This window comes from Asterias rubens, chromosome 12 (genome assembly GCF_902459465.1).
Source record: "Asterias rubens chromosome 12, eAstRub1.3, whole genome shotgun sequence".
NCBI classification, from domain to species: Eukaryota; Metazoa; Echinodermata; class Asteroidea; order Forcipulatida; family Asteriidae; genus Asterias; species Asterias rubens.
Window position 1 is genome coordinate 5,840,405 of NC_047073.1, and position 15,397 is coordinate 5,855,801.

At 39.8% G+C, this 15,397-nt stretch overlaps 1 protein-coding gene across 3 annotated transcripts; it reads right to left on the reverse strand.

The window, feature by feature from the left end:
• Positions 1–1,698: 1,698 nt before the first annotated feature.
• On the reverse strand, positions 1,699–14,660 carry LOC117297995 (excitatory amino acid transporter 1-like). Of its 3 annotated transcripts, none has more exons than XM_033781208.1 (8): positions 14,579–14,660; positions 6,835–6,877; positions 5,806–6,477; positions 5,137–5,687; positions 4,484–4,717; positions 3,782–3,976; positions 2,912–3,046; positions 1,699–2,055 (listed from the first exon to the last, which is right to left on the reverse strand). In XM_033781208.1, the coding sequence occupies exons 2-8, from the start codon at positions 6,871–6,873 to the stop codon at positions 1,827–1,829; spliced, it is 2,055 nt and encodes a 684-aa protein (XP_033637099.1). In that variant the 5' UTR covers positions 6,874–6,877; positions 14,579–14,660; the 3' UTR covers positions 1,699–1,826. The 3 variants fall into 3 exon arrangements, with proteins under 3 accessions (XP_033637099.1, XP_033637097.1, XP_033637098.1); XM_033781206.1 differs by lacking the exon at positions 14,579–14,660 and adding an exon at positions 10,542–11,322; XM_033781207.1 differs by lacking the exon at positions 6,835–6,877 and having other exon boundaries at positions 14,579–14,647.
• Positions 14,661–15,397: the final 737 nt, after the last annotated feature.

Genomic DNA, 15,397 nt, shown 5'->3' on the forward strand with positions numbered 1-15,397 from the left:
GTCAAAATAAATGGCCGACCGTGTTAGTCGACGAGGTAAAAGGAAAATCGTGCAATTTCGAGGCATGTTTGTGTGGATCATTGTATTCTACTTTTACAACATCTTTCTACCCATATGCATTTTATAAAAAACGGTTACAAACGCTTTCTAAAGACCAACTCGACCGATCCAAGGCAACGTGTTCCTTTAAATAAATCCGTAATTATCGATATCGAGAATTGATAGTTTTCTCAAAAAGGAAAACATTTCATGGAACAATATTTCAAGAGAAGTCTTTTACCATTACCTTCTGTAAACCCTGTAAGTTATTTGTAAATCTGTGAATTTTTATATATTTTTTCTGTTCCGAAAGTATAATTGCAGTTTTACATGCGCGGTCAATTTCCCCGATCTGTAGATATTATACACATAATGAATGTTTATGAGTGCAATGGTGCGAATATGTTCATGAGTTGAAAGATGGAATGTTCTATTCAACGAGGCGGGGCCGAGTTGAATGGAACATTCCAGCTTTCAACGAATGAACATATTCGCACCATTGCACGAATGAAAAACATTCATTATTTGTTTTATATAACATCCAAGTAGATCTTTGTCATTTTGATTGAAAGATACAACTTTCAAAACAAACAAAGCGTAGGCCTACAATTTTTTATTGTATAATCCGAATGCTAGTAATAGTAATTTTACTAATATTATTCCTTGCAGTAACACTGCTAGCGTTACAAAGACGCGCACGCAGTGATGTTTTTACTCAGCGTGCAATGGTACTTTTCGGATGGAACGAAAAAGCACGGTGAGTGACTCAGCATGCAATGGTACTTTTATTTGCTATCACGTGACGGACAATCCTCCAATCAAATGGCAAGGATCGGCTTGGGTGTTATATAAAGGTTTTTATCACCACTCCATTCTGCCAATCTGATTGGATGATTAGCGCGTACTTGAAGATAAAGCGTATAGTGACATGACACACAAACAAAAATAAAAGAACTTTAACGAATGTTGGTCTCTGCAGCCAGAATAATAATGTGTTAATGTGTAGGATTTGAGGTATGTGATAATACTTTCTCAATTTATTTTACTATTTACATCAGCTATTAACGTAGCCTATAGCGTACTTAGAAATTGGCTGGGGACAAATCCTTCCATGCCATTATAGTTTACCTACAGTTAAAGATACATCAATATATATGTCTTCTGTATAAAAATTTTATTTCATCTACAAGGATAATATAAACTATACATTCAGTGTTCTTTTCCCTTAAAGACGGTCCCCATATATCGTGTTCCAATGTTGTTTTCTCTTATAACAGTACATTAGCCATCATACAAAATACATTACTGGCAGAATTGTTTTATTCGATCTGAAGGAGGATGTTTCAAAAGAGGGTGCTATCAGGAGTAGTTTGTACACAGTTGGCCGTATGGGAGGACAGGGGGGGGGGGGACATTCTTTCGTCCCCAGCGCCTTGCTTTAACCAAAGGCGCTGAGATTGGCAAACGTACCATGCACACGCGCGCATTGGTTGAATAATGCGCAGTCCCATCATGCATCACACTCACACTGCACCATGTTTGTATGCACTGCATACATGACGTACTTCCTGAACAAGAATATGTTCAAGCGATGAGCCCATCCCAGCGGTCCTGGATAGACTGGCCGCTGGGGCCGAGCGAAGGGGGGTAGACACAGAATCTCCTGCCACTCCCCCTCAATTTTATTTTACATTATGATTGTCTTTCTCTTTTATTGTCAAACGCTCAGGTTCTTTGTGCAGCCATGTGTATGATTTATACTGTTATTTAATTATAAAGCATTAGCTTCACATTTTGGTATGTTCATCATCGGTCACCATAGGCATGATAAAAGCTCCGTTTGTCGTTCCAGTGCCGTCATCAACCTCGTTCTCAGATATGACGTGACCGTTCTCAAATACCAATGTATCCTTTTCTCGTTTGTCTTCAGAGGCGAGATCCTTCCTGGACAGATGGGCAACGATTCCTGCTCCGATTGAGTCGCCCTCTACGTTGATCATGGTTCGAAGACGATCCCTACGGACAAACAGCAAGAGCAATATTCATAATCAGTTGATGTTTATCAGTAGGCCTACTCAGCTAACACTGCTTTCAGACGAGCGCTCTAGCGTCGTACTAAACCAAAATTGATTAGGAGCGACTCTAGGTCGACCCAAAAATATCTTGGTTTCGGACAGGCGAACTTAAAGACACTGGACACTATTGGTAATTGTCAAGGACCAGTCTTCTCACTTGCTGTATCTCAAAATATGCCAAAAATAACAAACATGTGAAAATTTGAGCTCGATTCGTCGTCGGAGTTGCGAGATAACTAGGGAAGAACAAATACCCTTGTCACACGAACTGGTGTGCTTTCAGATGGTTGATTTCGAGACCTCAAATTCTAAATCTGAGGTCTCGAAATCAAATTCGTGGAAATTTACTTCTTTCTCGAAAACTACGTCACTTCAGAGGAAGCCGATACTCACAATGTTTGGTACTACCAATCTCTCCCCATTACTAGCTACCAAGTGAGGTTTTATGCAAATACTTATTTTGAGTAATTACCAATAGTGTCCACTGCCTTTAACATAACACAATACATTGGCTCATGACAAGATCGACATTCGAAACCAATGCGTTCCAGAGTCGTTCCGAACGACTGCAACAGTCGATTTTTCGAATTCTAGCGCGTCCAGTCGCTCCTAACTGTTTCAGACGTCGACCTCTTGATGTACTTAATTCAGAATTGTGTTCGGCACGTCTCTGGAGCGCCGGCCTGTAACGGGTGTTGTTCGATTGTGGAGAAATTTTTAGAAAATACCAATTTGTTTGCATTTTCATGTGTAGCTCATTTCCTCATTTTCACAAAGACCTTCTGCCTGATACTTACAGAATAAAGTCTACCGCAAGAATGAGTGCGATGTCATCAGTTGGCAAGCCAACAGCACTCAGAACGATCACCATGGTTACCAGTCCAGCTTGAGGGATACCAGCAGCCCCAATGCTGGCAAATGTAGCTGTTAAACTAAACAATGCAATATTGACTGTTAGAAATACGAACAGGAAAGCTTTAAATAATTACTCAGAGACACACTATTTACTTGTTATGATGAATTGTTATGCAAATGAAGATGTTAAAAACTATACAAAAAGTTTTGAAATATTGACAGTTAGAAATAGGAGAATGAACGCTTTCAATACTACCCAGAGAAACATTATTTTGTTTGTTTGAAGGCACTGGACACGTTTGGTAGTTGTCAAAGGCCAGTATTCGCACTTATCCGTTGGTGTATCCCAGCAATCCATATGCATAAAATAACAAATCTGTGACCATTTTGACTCAATAGGTCATTGAAGTTGCAAAAGGATAGATGGGAAAAACACCATTGTTGCACATTATTGTGTGCTTTCAGATGCATATAAACGGCTTCAGAGCTGAAGTCTTGCCAATTGGTGACGTATTGTGCTCAAGTATAAGCAGAAAATAAACCGAAGGAAAAGTGTTTTTTATTTTTATTACAAACGATCAACAAGATTTCCCAGTGGATGTTTACGCGTCTGTACTTGAGTAAGAATTTACCCTTCCCCCCTAAACCACGTTTGCACTTCAGGGGGAGCCGTTCATCACAAAGTTTCAACATCTCTCCATTGTTCATTTTCTAGTAAGTTTTGATATATGGCTATTGATGCAAACATTTATCTTTAACATAGTTTCTAGTGCCTTTAAAGCAGAAGAAGCTTCGTCTTAAAAAATATTTACCTGACTGTGATAAGTTGGGCTAAATTCAGTGACACGTTGTTAATCTGCGCGATGAAAATGGCCGCCACTGCCTCGTAAAGAGCAGTACCGTCCATGTTGATCGTCGCCCCCACCGGCAACATGAAGCGTACCACCCGACTGTCTACGCCGTTCCTTTCCTCTAAGCAAGTGGTTGTGACTGGCAGGGTTGCCGAGCTGTATGAAATCATGGGCATTGATGAAGTGAAGTTGTGATTTAAATTAATGTCAACAAATCACCAGGGACAAATTTTCCTTACTGATTGGTCTAGAAGAGAACACGGTGAGCAGTGTTTATGGTCTGGGCATTGAGTCAAAAGAGGGCGCTAGCGAGGATGTAGTTTCTTCGTCCAAATCTGCTCCATCCAGCACCGTTGCACTCAGGGAGGCGAGTGAGATTGCCAGCTATAAAATCATGAACACTCATTGTAAATAGGTATGACTTATCTTGGTAAATAATGATTGTTTATGCTAATAAACTTTGTGGACTTTATACACATAGGAGGTCTTGCATCCAGAGACCAGGTGTCCACGGTGACTAATTGTTTCATTTCAATGCGTTGATGGCAAATATTAAAGTGCGTTCAGCTTTGAAGATGCTGTCTATTTTTTTCTGAGGTAGCTCGGAAGGAACATCACATTTCTACCAATTGTTTCCCTTCCATGCCACGTTGTATACCATACCTTGAAGATGTTCCAAGAGCTGTCACCAAAGCATAGGAGCATCCCACCAGGTACTTAAATGGATTCTTGCGGGTGAAGATGACGTATAACCCCGGTAGGAGTAGGAGTCCGTGGATGGCCAGACCAGCTATCACCGTGACCATGTACATACCAAGCTGAGCTAAAGTGGTAACCCAATCTTCAACCTGTGCCATACTACCGATGATCAGGAACAGGATACCAACGGGTGCGTACCTGTAGTTTGAGTGATAAACAGCTTTTTAAGAAGGCACTGGTAATTCTCAAAGACCAGTATTTTCACTTGGTGTATCTTACATGCATTAAATAGCAAATCAGCTGTGAAAATTGGGACTCAATTGGTCATCGAAGCTGCAAGGAATGATGAAACGAAAATCACCCTTGTTGCACAGCAAAATGTGTGTACTTTCAGATGCCTTTATAGGCTTGAGTGAAAAACTACCTCTTTCTAAAAAAAATACGTCACTTCAGAGGGAACCGCTTCTCAAAGTCTGTCTAGTGCTTGGTGAGCTACCATAATGTAAAGGATATCTGTGTTTACTCATTTTGCGCTTCCAACAAAATGGTGTGAAATTATCGTGTGCGAATTGATGTCCCCCACCTAGAAATTTCAAGGAATTAAGGCAAAATCTTACCACATAAGGGCCTGTACAAGCTTCATGATGATCGTGTTAACGGCTGTAAATAAGGCTAGCAAAATCTTCCCTTCCTCCGTGCGACCAATTCGCCCCAACGCGATCCCAAAGACGATACTGAAAACCACCAGGCCCATAATGTTCATCTGGTACACGTATGTCCCCTTGTAAGTTTTCTTCACCTCTCCTGTCGACTCACGGTGGACGAGGTAGTTAGTAGCCTCCTCAAGAATGACCTCAAGGTCAGATGTCATCGAGGTCATCTCCACTACCAAGGTGTTAAGGTCCATTATGTCAATGGCACTCATCGTCTTAGGCGAGTGTACGGTGGCTGATACTTGAGCGAGAGCAGTGGTTAGGTTACTCACGAGCGTGTTCACGGTTGTCATCATCTCTGTATCCATCCCCATGGTATCCATGAGGTACATGGTGTTCACTGTGAGGCGTGTGAGGCTATTTGTGAGGTGCCCGACGGCTAAATGCTGTTGTGAGTCCACGTCGTCCATCACGGCTGTTGAGAGGCTAAGGGTTGATACCGTCAGCTTGCCGGTCTGGTAATATGGACAGATAAAAAGGTTTAGATATCTTGTTTCTCGTATTCATGTAGAGTGTGTTTATCATAACGTTTAGGCCCTAGATATAAAATAACACATTTTGACAAGTGCTTACCTGTCGGTTCAGGTCTGCGGTAGTTAGAGAATCATGGTGCTCAAGAAGAGCCGTAAACTTATTCAGAATGGAAGTCATGTGCTTCATTTGAATTCCACGCATGCGTCCATCCAGTATATAAAGAGTTTCGGATAAAGCAGCCGTGTTCTCTTGTAAAGAAACGCCCATGTCTTTCAACATGGCCGCCGTGACGTCACTTGTGTCGAGGGCCATCAGGATGTCCAGCATCCTCATCTGTGCCTGGTGCATTTCGTCAAATGCGATGACCACGTACATCTGGAGTTGAGTCATATTGCTCTCGTGTATACTGGTAACGTTGAGGGCGTCTGTAAAAGAAGTCAGCTCCTCAAGAACCTGGTCAAGGTCCGCTATGTCCTTGTCCAGGTCACTTTTGTCGGGAGGAGGCGGGCTTGACGCCAAGCTGATACCGGTGATCGAGTCTCGGCTGAGCTCCATGCGGCGAAGAAACTCCTCGATGTCGATCATTACCTCCGTGTTGTTTAATCGTTGTTCTGCGAAGTCTATAGTCTTCATCCGGGAGCTGACAAGACTTGTCTCGACCATAAACAGAGTTTGGTTGATGGTCATTCCGGACATCAGGGTCAGCCCAAGGAGGTCAGCCGAGGTCAAAGGTAAGATGGGTATAACTTCTGTCTCCACGGACGTCTTGAACTGTGATGAGGAATTAACATGAGCAAACGATAAACTTTAATAATGATCTCTAATAATCAACCACTTTTAGCAGATAAGGTAAACCCTATGAAAGGAAGGGATAATGTTGCACATTATTATGTGCTAAAAAAGTCCTGGCGGCCGGTTAACAAAATAAACAATTTAGACTATTTAAACCCCCCAAAAAAACTGCAAGCTCTGTTCTGTCACCAATAAAGGTACTTAAATTTCAATTTTTAAAAAAAGGGGGGGGGAGTTGGTGATCAAACGTAGAACCAGCGGACCCTCGGTTTCCACATGTCTTGCATCTCTATGATAATAGAACCAAGAAGAAGGATGTATAGCGTCGTCACATACCGTTCTGAAGCAGGCCTCGACGATATTGGATGGAAACATATTCCTTGAATAGACAATGGGGTAAAATAAGATGAAAACAATTATTGCATAAGTAGATTGGGAGAACCTGTACTCATTGTATTGTGTACGCACATCGCACCATGACTGTCATGTTGACGACAGAGGACGTGAACGCCATTGCTAACAAATCGTTTTGGTAATGAAACCTAGGGACCCTCAAAGCAAATAGCACTGTGATCCGTGGGCCGGAAGATACATGGGCTAAAAGTAAAACAGTTGGAGACTTTGGAACGCTAGGTGGCAGCAGACTTGTCAGGTAAATGTGGGAGTGCAAACACAACCCATGCGAGGCTCCGGTCCCGGATAAGAACCGGGGTCTACAGAGCTGAAAGACAGGGAAGAAATATCTGAGCCAACCTATGTCCCCTCATTCCTAGTTGAAAAAGGAGACGGTGGAAACAATACAAACTCTACCTGGCAAGTAGACACACACATGGTGTCGCAAACCAACATATTGATACTTCACCATGCAATGCCACACTCCCTATAGGAACAAAATCATTAAAAAAGGGAATATTGCGGCTACGTTGCTTGTATATACGGAGGACAGAATATCAAATGGAGCAGAATGTCATTAACAGACTGACTCAAGTCTAAAGTTTATTTCTGATAGTGGAATGTGGCCATGATGAGTTAAGAAATAAATCCCACTTCTGACACCATGTAAAGAAGGTAACAATTTCTTATGTTGGTTGGGCTGGTCGGGCTTTATTAAAGATGATACGAGAATGTGAGCAGCCATAATGTTATGAGGTCAAATCATGATGAGAAATAAACATTGGACTTGAGTCAGTCTGCTGTTGGTATACTGCAACATCAAGTACACATACATGCACGTGCCTACAATAAAATCCTAAAGGAGGTGGATAACAAATATTTACGCCAGCCAATAAACCCGGATCTAGGCAAAATAATTGTCTTTATGTTATTATCCAACTACCCTTATACCCCCATGTTACATTGTTAAACAAATAGGCCTATACCCCATGGTTAATTTGCTATAATATTACCCAGAAATGAGAGGGTATATACAGTAAACACTGGTTCAATTCAAAACAGTTTTTATTGATATTATATGTACGCCATAAAACACAGTTCTGTTTGCAGAGTGTTTTGGTGCTGCGACGAGAAATCCATAAATCGGTGGAGGGTGTGTCAGTGTGCGTAGTAAAATGCACCGATTAACACTTTGAACCTTCAAGTTGTACTATTTTACAAGTTAAAAATTAGGGTAAGCTCAAGAAGAATGCAAAGCTGTAGCTGTAAATGTTTACTACACCAGAATTTTGTTTTATAAGAGCAGCAGCCGATTTCACGAAACGCTAGGGTTGACTATCTCGAGTTATATGATGATAACTCGTCCTACATCTGTGGTTACGGAACTTAACTCATCCACAGTCCTAAGATTAGCCCTAGTGAGGAAGAGTTTGGTGTAATCTACTACAGAAAAATAAGAAACACTTTCTACAAAGTTTCACATGGACCATATAAACTGTTATTTGTAAAAAGACACTGAAAAAAAAAATCTCATTTTTTTTAAGGGGTATTACTGCGTTACTCAACAGAGCAAAAAATACTTGTGAGCACAGAGTCTGATGAATAGCACAAGATGCATAAAAACTTTATAAACAATTTGTTTAGGGATGGACACTAGAATGTTGTTCTTGAAATAATTATTTGTTTTTTCCTATTTCAAGAACAACATTATTTTTATCAGTGTTTGAATGAAGAAGAACAAAAATGATGTATTGGTAAAGTTACGCTCACATCCGTATTGACAGCTTATGGTCCGGTTGACTATTCAAACTCTAAATGTTTTTTTGTTTGTTTCATTTTGTTAAACAATGACCAAGGTGTAAGATAAAAGTGTCTGGAAAAGGGCAAAGATACAAGGATGTGAGTGATATTATCAGATATTTTTGTTTACTCCGTTGTTTGTATAGTCCATAGCCCGCCTGCGATACGAAACCTACTTGTATTGTACTGTTAGCATACTGTGTAAACTATGATAAATAGTGTGTAGTTTATTGTTGTGGGGCTACTGTTATGGTACTCACCCTTTTTAGTTAGTAGCTGTTTCGTAGCGCAGCGCAGCGAAACAGCTATTGTTTTTGTTGGGTTTTTTATTTGGTTGTTTCAGGATTATTCAGTACTCGCATGTTTTTGCATGGTTCCTAAAGAGCAATTGCAATGAAACCGCAGGTTTTTGTTTGCGGAATTGGGTAGGGATAAATTAGGTCTTAATTTTATTTTGTGTGCGTGACCTCACATGACCTCTACTTCCAGTCGAAACCGGAAGTGCCCTCTAATTCAAATGTGCAAAAGTTATGAAGTTGGTTTAACGATGATAGTGTCTAGCAAGGGTGGGCAGTTCAAAACAAATATCGATGACATAACTAAACGCAACAGCGCCCACTAGCGGCAAGTTGAAAACTCCTTAAAACGGACTTTTTGAAGATGTGTGTGGTGAAGTTTAGTGTAATCACTTCAAATTTTACATACACCTTTACTGTCAGCAGGCAGGCATCATTGGTGTGAAGTTTCAGATCAATGACGTTATCGGGGGTCACGTGACGCGGCCTTAAAGGTGCACTTTTTGAAGTCGTATAACTCCCGAAGTAATAATGCGACTTTGTTGAAACTTGGTAGGTTGTTAGACATTGGCAAGTTCTTGTGAATTATGATATGACGTTATAATGCCGCCATCACATGATTTCTTATGATTGTTTTCATTTGTTGCACCTTTAACTAATTAATTGCTAACTGTACATGGTATAATCTAAATTATTTTTTTAAGTAGCCAGGATTGGTCATAACTGCTTTGTTTATTAAAATGTCAATTTCAGATGAGAAATTTGAAAATGTTGTTGACGAAACAGCTCTGCATTTGTGCACAAATGCAATCAGGTCTAGTTGTACTGTTGCCTATCAACGTGTTGTGACTTTGGCTAAAGTTGCTTGCATCACGGAGAAGAAAGCTTGCATGAGCTTCTAGGTTTTGAGCATATGTGCGAATACAAAGGTCTAGCCACACAGATAGCCAGAACCAAAGCCATTGTAAGGCACTGGACACCTTTGTTGTCAAAACCAGTATTCTTACTTGGTGTATCCCCACATAATATGCATAAAATAACGAATCTGCGAAAATTTTGACTCAATTCATCAACGAAGTTGCAAGAGAATAAGGAAAGAAAAAACATCCTTACTACACCCATTTTTGTGCTTTCAGATGCCTAGAAAGGCTTCGTGTTTGAAGTCTTATAATAATTATTTGAGTGAGAAATTACCTCTTTCTCAAAAACTACGTTACTTCAGAGGGAGCCGTTTCTCACAATGCGTTATAGTATCAAAAGCTCTCTATTGCTAGAGTAACTATTTATTCTAACAACTATTTTGAGTAATTACCAATAGTGTCCAGTGCCTCAGTAAGCATCTCAACGTTCAAAGAAAATGTGTGATTTGTCTTCAGATGTTAGACCCCTATGTTGTTGAACTCTTCATTGTCAGTAATAACTAAAACAAAAATTCACAACTACATTCAAACTTGCAGGATGAGGTCCAAGATAACGTAGATGATGTTAACCATTAACACCATCCCCTATTTCTAACATCGAATTAAACAAGATTGTCTCTACATTTAAACTTACAGAATGAGGTCCAAGACGGCGTAGACGATGTTAACATCATCTTCCTTCTTCTCTGAATCAACAACATCTTCTGAGCCACCTCCAGGTTGGATGATGAGAACCAAGACAATGCCAAGAACCACAGCGATGATGGTAGTAGCCATGTAGTAGATAACCGCACGGTAACCTAGCTTTCCGGTCATGGTAGAATCTAAGGATGCCAGGCTCGCCACGAGACTGGAGACAATCAGTGGGATGATCATCATCTTCAGCATACTCATGAAGAGTGTCCCGGGGAAGCTGATGTAGTCAATCTGCTCCTGCGTGAACTTCACCGTGACACTCAAGACGTAGCCGATAACGAAGCCCAATATGACAGATAGGATCAGCAGGCAGAGCAACACGTTCTCAGAGCTGAACCAAGCCCGGCGAGAGGCTCCTTCATGACCCTTGAGACTCCCACGGTCATCATCATCAACACTTAAAGTGAAATTCTGAACTTTCCCGTTACTTTCCATCCCCTTCCAAGCGACAATCTTCAACTTAATAATTCAAAGACTCAAGATTTGACTTAAGTCCAAATAATCCTTTGACGTTCAAAATTGTTTGCTCACAGCGCGCGAAAAATAATCCTTTCCTAAGCCCCGCGTAATGCTAACTATACTAGCTTTACTGCAAAAAATACCGCCCATTCTAACTCCAACTTCATCAAGGTGGTGACGTCATAATATCCGTGACCAACCCCGTGACGAAAATTTAGACATCCAGGTCACAAACCCGCCCGCAGTAATGTCAATATTAATACAGTGGTTAATTTTTAACCCGAGAGGGGGCCTTTGTAAATACACTTGTGAATGGCACACGTACTGCTGCATCAATAAAAGGTCGATTTAATCTACAAAAACCGAACACCTGGAAAGAGGTGATGGAATTTGTAACAACTGCTGCTACATAACTCCAGCCCTTCAGTCCGAGTGCGAGTCATGATTCCTGAAAAAAAAACACTAATGACAACCTTATATCGGATCCGGTTTGTGTCGTCATGTTTAATGATTCCTTTTTTTTTATAGAATTCCTTTGTGGGGTCCAAGTTGAACAAAGAAAAAACTTCTGATAGGGTCCTTTATCATATATTGTTAAGTACACTTACGATTAATAATATTCGTAAACACTGTGTGGACGTGTGTAGGTCCACATGGTGTTTCAAAGAGCGGACTTTGTTTCTGTTCTCGGGTCCTAACTTGTATGATAGCGCGATTTGAAGCCACGACCTATTGGCAACTCTCTTAATATCGCATGAATCATCATCATTTTTAAATGTTAGATGGTATACCCTCGCCTTGTCCTTGTGGTCTGCGAAGGGTGTAACCCCGAAGCACAGGAGTAGGTGGCAACGTGCCTTCTTGGTGACAGTTTGAATTGGGTTGATAACCGATATCAGTTTAGTGTATCCCTCACCTCGAAGTGGCCGACCGGCCTTGTGAGTATGGGCGATATCTCATAAATGAACAAAAAGCAAACAATAATAATCATAAAACGTGGTTATACAATATATACTAGTTTGACGGATCCATTGCGTGATCAACACAGTTTAAAGACAGTGGAAACTATTGGTAATTGTCAAAGACCAGTCTTCTCTCTTGGTGTATCTCAACATATAAAATAACAAACCTTCACAGGTTGAGCTGATGAATCGGTCGTCGAAGTTGCGAGATAACAATGAAAGAAAAATAACCCTTGTCACACGAAGTTGTGTGCTTTCAGATGCTTGATTTCGAGACCTCAAATTCTAAATCTGAGGTCTCGAAAACAAATTCATAGAAAATTACTTCTTTCTCGAAAACTATGTTACTTCAGAGGGAGTCATTTCTCACGGTGTTTTATACTATCAACAGCTCCCCATTACTCGTTACCAAAATACGGTTTTATGCTAATAATTATTTTGAGTTATTACCAATAGTGTCCAGTGCCTTTAAAAAGAACCTCACTCCCACTTGAATTTAATTAACAGAGAATATTGAACTTTTTAGTGGAAGTACAATCGTTTTTTTATTATGATCATTGTTTATAATATGGTATTAAAACCAGGGACACCTCATACTGAACTTAATTACTGTAGCTCACAAGCCTGAACAATGTATCCATAAACAAAGGTATACTAATGCTATTTGATTCAGAAACACAAGAATAAACCCCTACTATTACTCAAAGGCCTTTCTGTATAGTGAAAAGTTGCTTTGAAAAAAAAAAAAAAAAAAAAGTTTTCACCACTTGTGAAATATTTGCTGTGTTAACAGACGTAAAAAGTGTAGGTTCAAAGTAGCGTTCTGGTAGACCTTCCCTTCCGTCTGAAGTGATCATGTTTGTTTCCGACCTGGAAATAATGTTGATAAATAGGTCTGCTCACACGAACTGTCAATTTCTTGTGACACTAGTTCGGGGATAAGAAAATCCCCTTCCAGCTCTTTTGTTTTATCATAAAAATTGGGATAACCGTAACAAAAATCTATCGCTCTACTTTTACCCAGTAATTATTTTCTTTTTTGTAAACACAGACCAGTCCAGAATTTATTGGGTGTAAAACAATCATGTTATTTAGTATTTATCATTTCTGTTATCATGATCTTTAGGTTGCAACTTTGGAGTATAAGAATAATAAATGACATAATACCATAGTAACACATTGTACATTCCCACAGGAACTTAAAAGCTTAGAAACTTATTATATCTTTAGAGATTAGACCAATTGTTATAAATTCAGTATAAATATACATTTTAATCCGTTCGTTACTGGTATATAAGCCTCAACACCTATTTTGTGGACACAATTTTTAAGTATTTCTTCTTGAACAAGAACCCCTTTAAGACGGTTCCTGTATTGCCAGTAAACATGGAAACATACCGGCTAATTTTGGTGGTTGGCCTAGCCTTGGCTACTGTCTGCCAAGCATGGCAAGTGCGTAAAATAGCTACCCTTGACATGCCAAACGCTGCCATTGCAACCGTGCTGAAAGACCCAAATACCGGATTGTACGCTGCAGTGGTAAGTTGCTTCCCACCCGAACTTCCCCTCCCTCAAACTTAAATTGATTAAAAGAAATTAAAGGCACTTTATTATTGTGTATTTCAACATAAGCATAAAAAACAAACCTGTGAAAATTTGGGCTCAATTGGTCATCGAAAGCTCCTTTCACACGAGGGCAATTTAGCAAGGGTCCCTTGCTAAATTGTAGCATGGTTGTAAGATTTTACAAAATGCACCTCGTGTGAAAGGACAATATATTTTAGAGTGTCCAGGGTCCCTTGTCAAATCTTGTCCAACATTAGTTGCAAGAGAAAAGAAATTAAACACTATTGTTGTATTACGCTGTACGCTTGCAAATGATGCATAAAAAAAGGCTCCAGGTGAGGTTTTTTATTTAATGAGAAGTTACCTCGTTCTCACAAAATACGTAACTCACAGGGAGCCGTTTCTCACAATGTTGTATACCATTGTGATCAAGTGGCAGGCAACACAACAATAAAAATCAGGGTCTGAAACTGTGCTTTATTTTTTACATTCTACCATTGGAAAACAACTCTCTAAAAACCATCCAAAACACTTCAAAGTGGTCTCTTTATAAATACTTGTACGGGCAAACTAACACGCCTGTAATGATGCATATAACTGAACTCATTGTCTGGGTTTCTCTATCGCCAGGGGTTAGACTTTGGGAGATATCAATCAGCTGTACACTAAGTAACGTTACCGTTATTAAATAATACTGCATTTCATCATTAAATAATACTGCATTTCATTATTAAATAATACTGCATGTCATTATTAAATAATACTGCATTTTATATAGTAGGCCCTACTGCAGTTCTGTAGTGGCTGAATGGTTCGTTCTTGGCGTTATCATCCAAAACTGAATCAAATGGGCACATGAGTTCATTTTAACACATTACTAAATTTACCGCCAAATCAGAAATGGCTGTCTTTCACAAACGGTCTGATATTTGAAAAAAGTCCGCACGCTCAACAAGTTGTACATATTGAATAGTAATTTGCAACTTACTGGAACTTGGAATGACGCTAGTGGATTTTTTTCATCGGGCTGTGGCATGGAGCTATGCATCATTAGATTCGTTGACGGAACAAAAACGGGAACCAAAATAACAGAAAGAAAACGAAGGACTAAAAACATGTCTTGCCGCTGTTGCTTCTTGTGCAGGAATGATTTGAGTTAAGACCTTAACGCCTCAGCGATCTGCAAGTATTCTTTTTAAATAGAAGTTACTCAGGGAGTTGGACGAGTATAACGAAAGGAATGCGTTGTACAATGAATTAAAATAACCACGTAATCTTGCAATTGACTGGGTACTTCCAAGTCAGTTGGTTACACTATCTACAGCTCTCCATTGTTCGTTATCCCAAGTATAGACTTTTATGCTATTAACACATGAGTAATTACCAACAGCTTGTGTCCAGTGTATTTTAGTTACTGTGATTTAAATAATGTTGGGTTAATACAGCTGTTTTTGATACAGTTCAGTGACAGTAAGCTTGTCGTTGTAAACTTTATTAGGACCAATAAATTACTTTATATTGGCCGATAGTAAAATGACTATCATAATGTTTTGACCATCCTCGCCATTTTTAAAGTGGAAAAAACCCGCAAAACCTACATCACGTCTTTCCTCTGAATACTTAGAATAGTTTTATTCGAACCCACGACCTTTGCAATTCTATAAGTGTCTCACGCAGTTCGAATCCTATTAATTTAAGCAGCGGTTACCGCAACGATAGATGGTCTCTGAAACTTTGTAACACACCTTGCCTTATTTTATGCTAAGTTTGACCACCTTCCTCCACGGATCTACGTATTTGTAAGATA

Bases quoted from the DNA above. Each gene is read 5' to 3' on its own strand.
- LOC117297995 (XM_033781206.1), bottom strand. From the start codon at position 11,038: ATGGAAAGTAACGGGAAAGTTCAGAATTTCACTTTAAGTGTTGATGAT. The intron at 6,878-10,541 runs GTAAGTTTAAAT...TGTCTATTCAAG, and splicing joins GCCGTCTTGGACCTCATTCT to GAATATGTTTCCATCCAATA. The intron at 3,977-4,483 runs GTATGGTATACA...GATTTCATACAG, and splicing joins GCTCTTGGAACATCTTCAAG to CTCGGCAACCCTGCCAGTCA.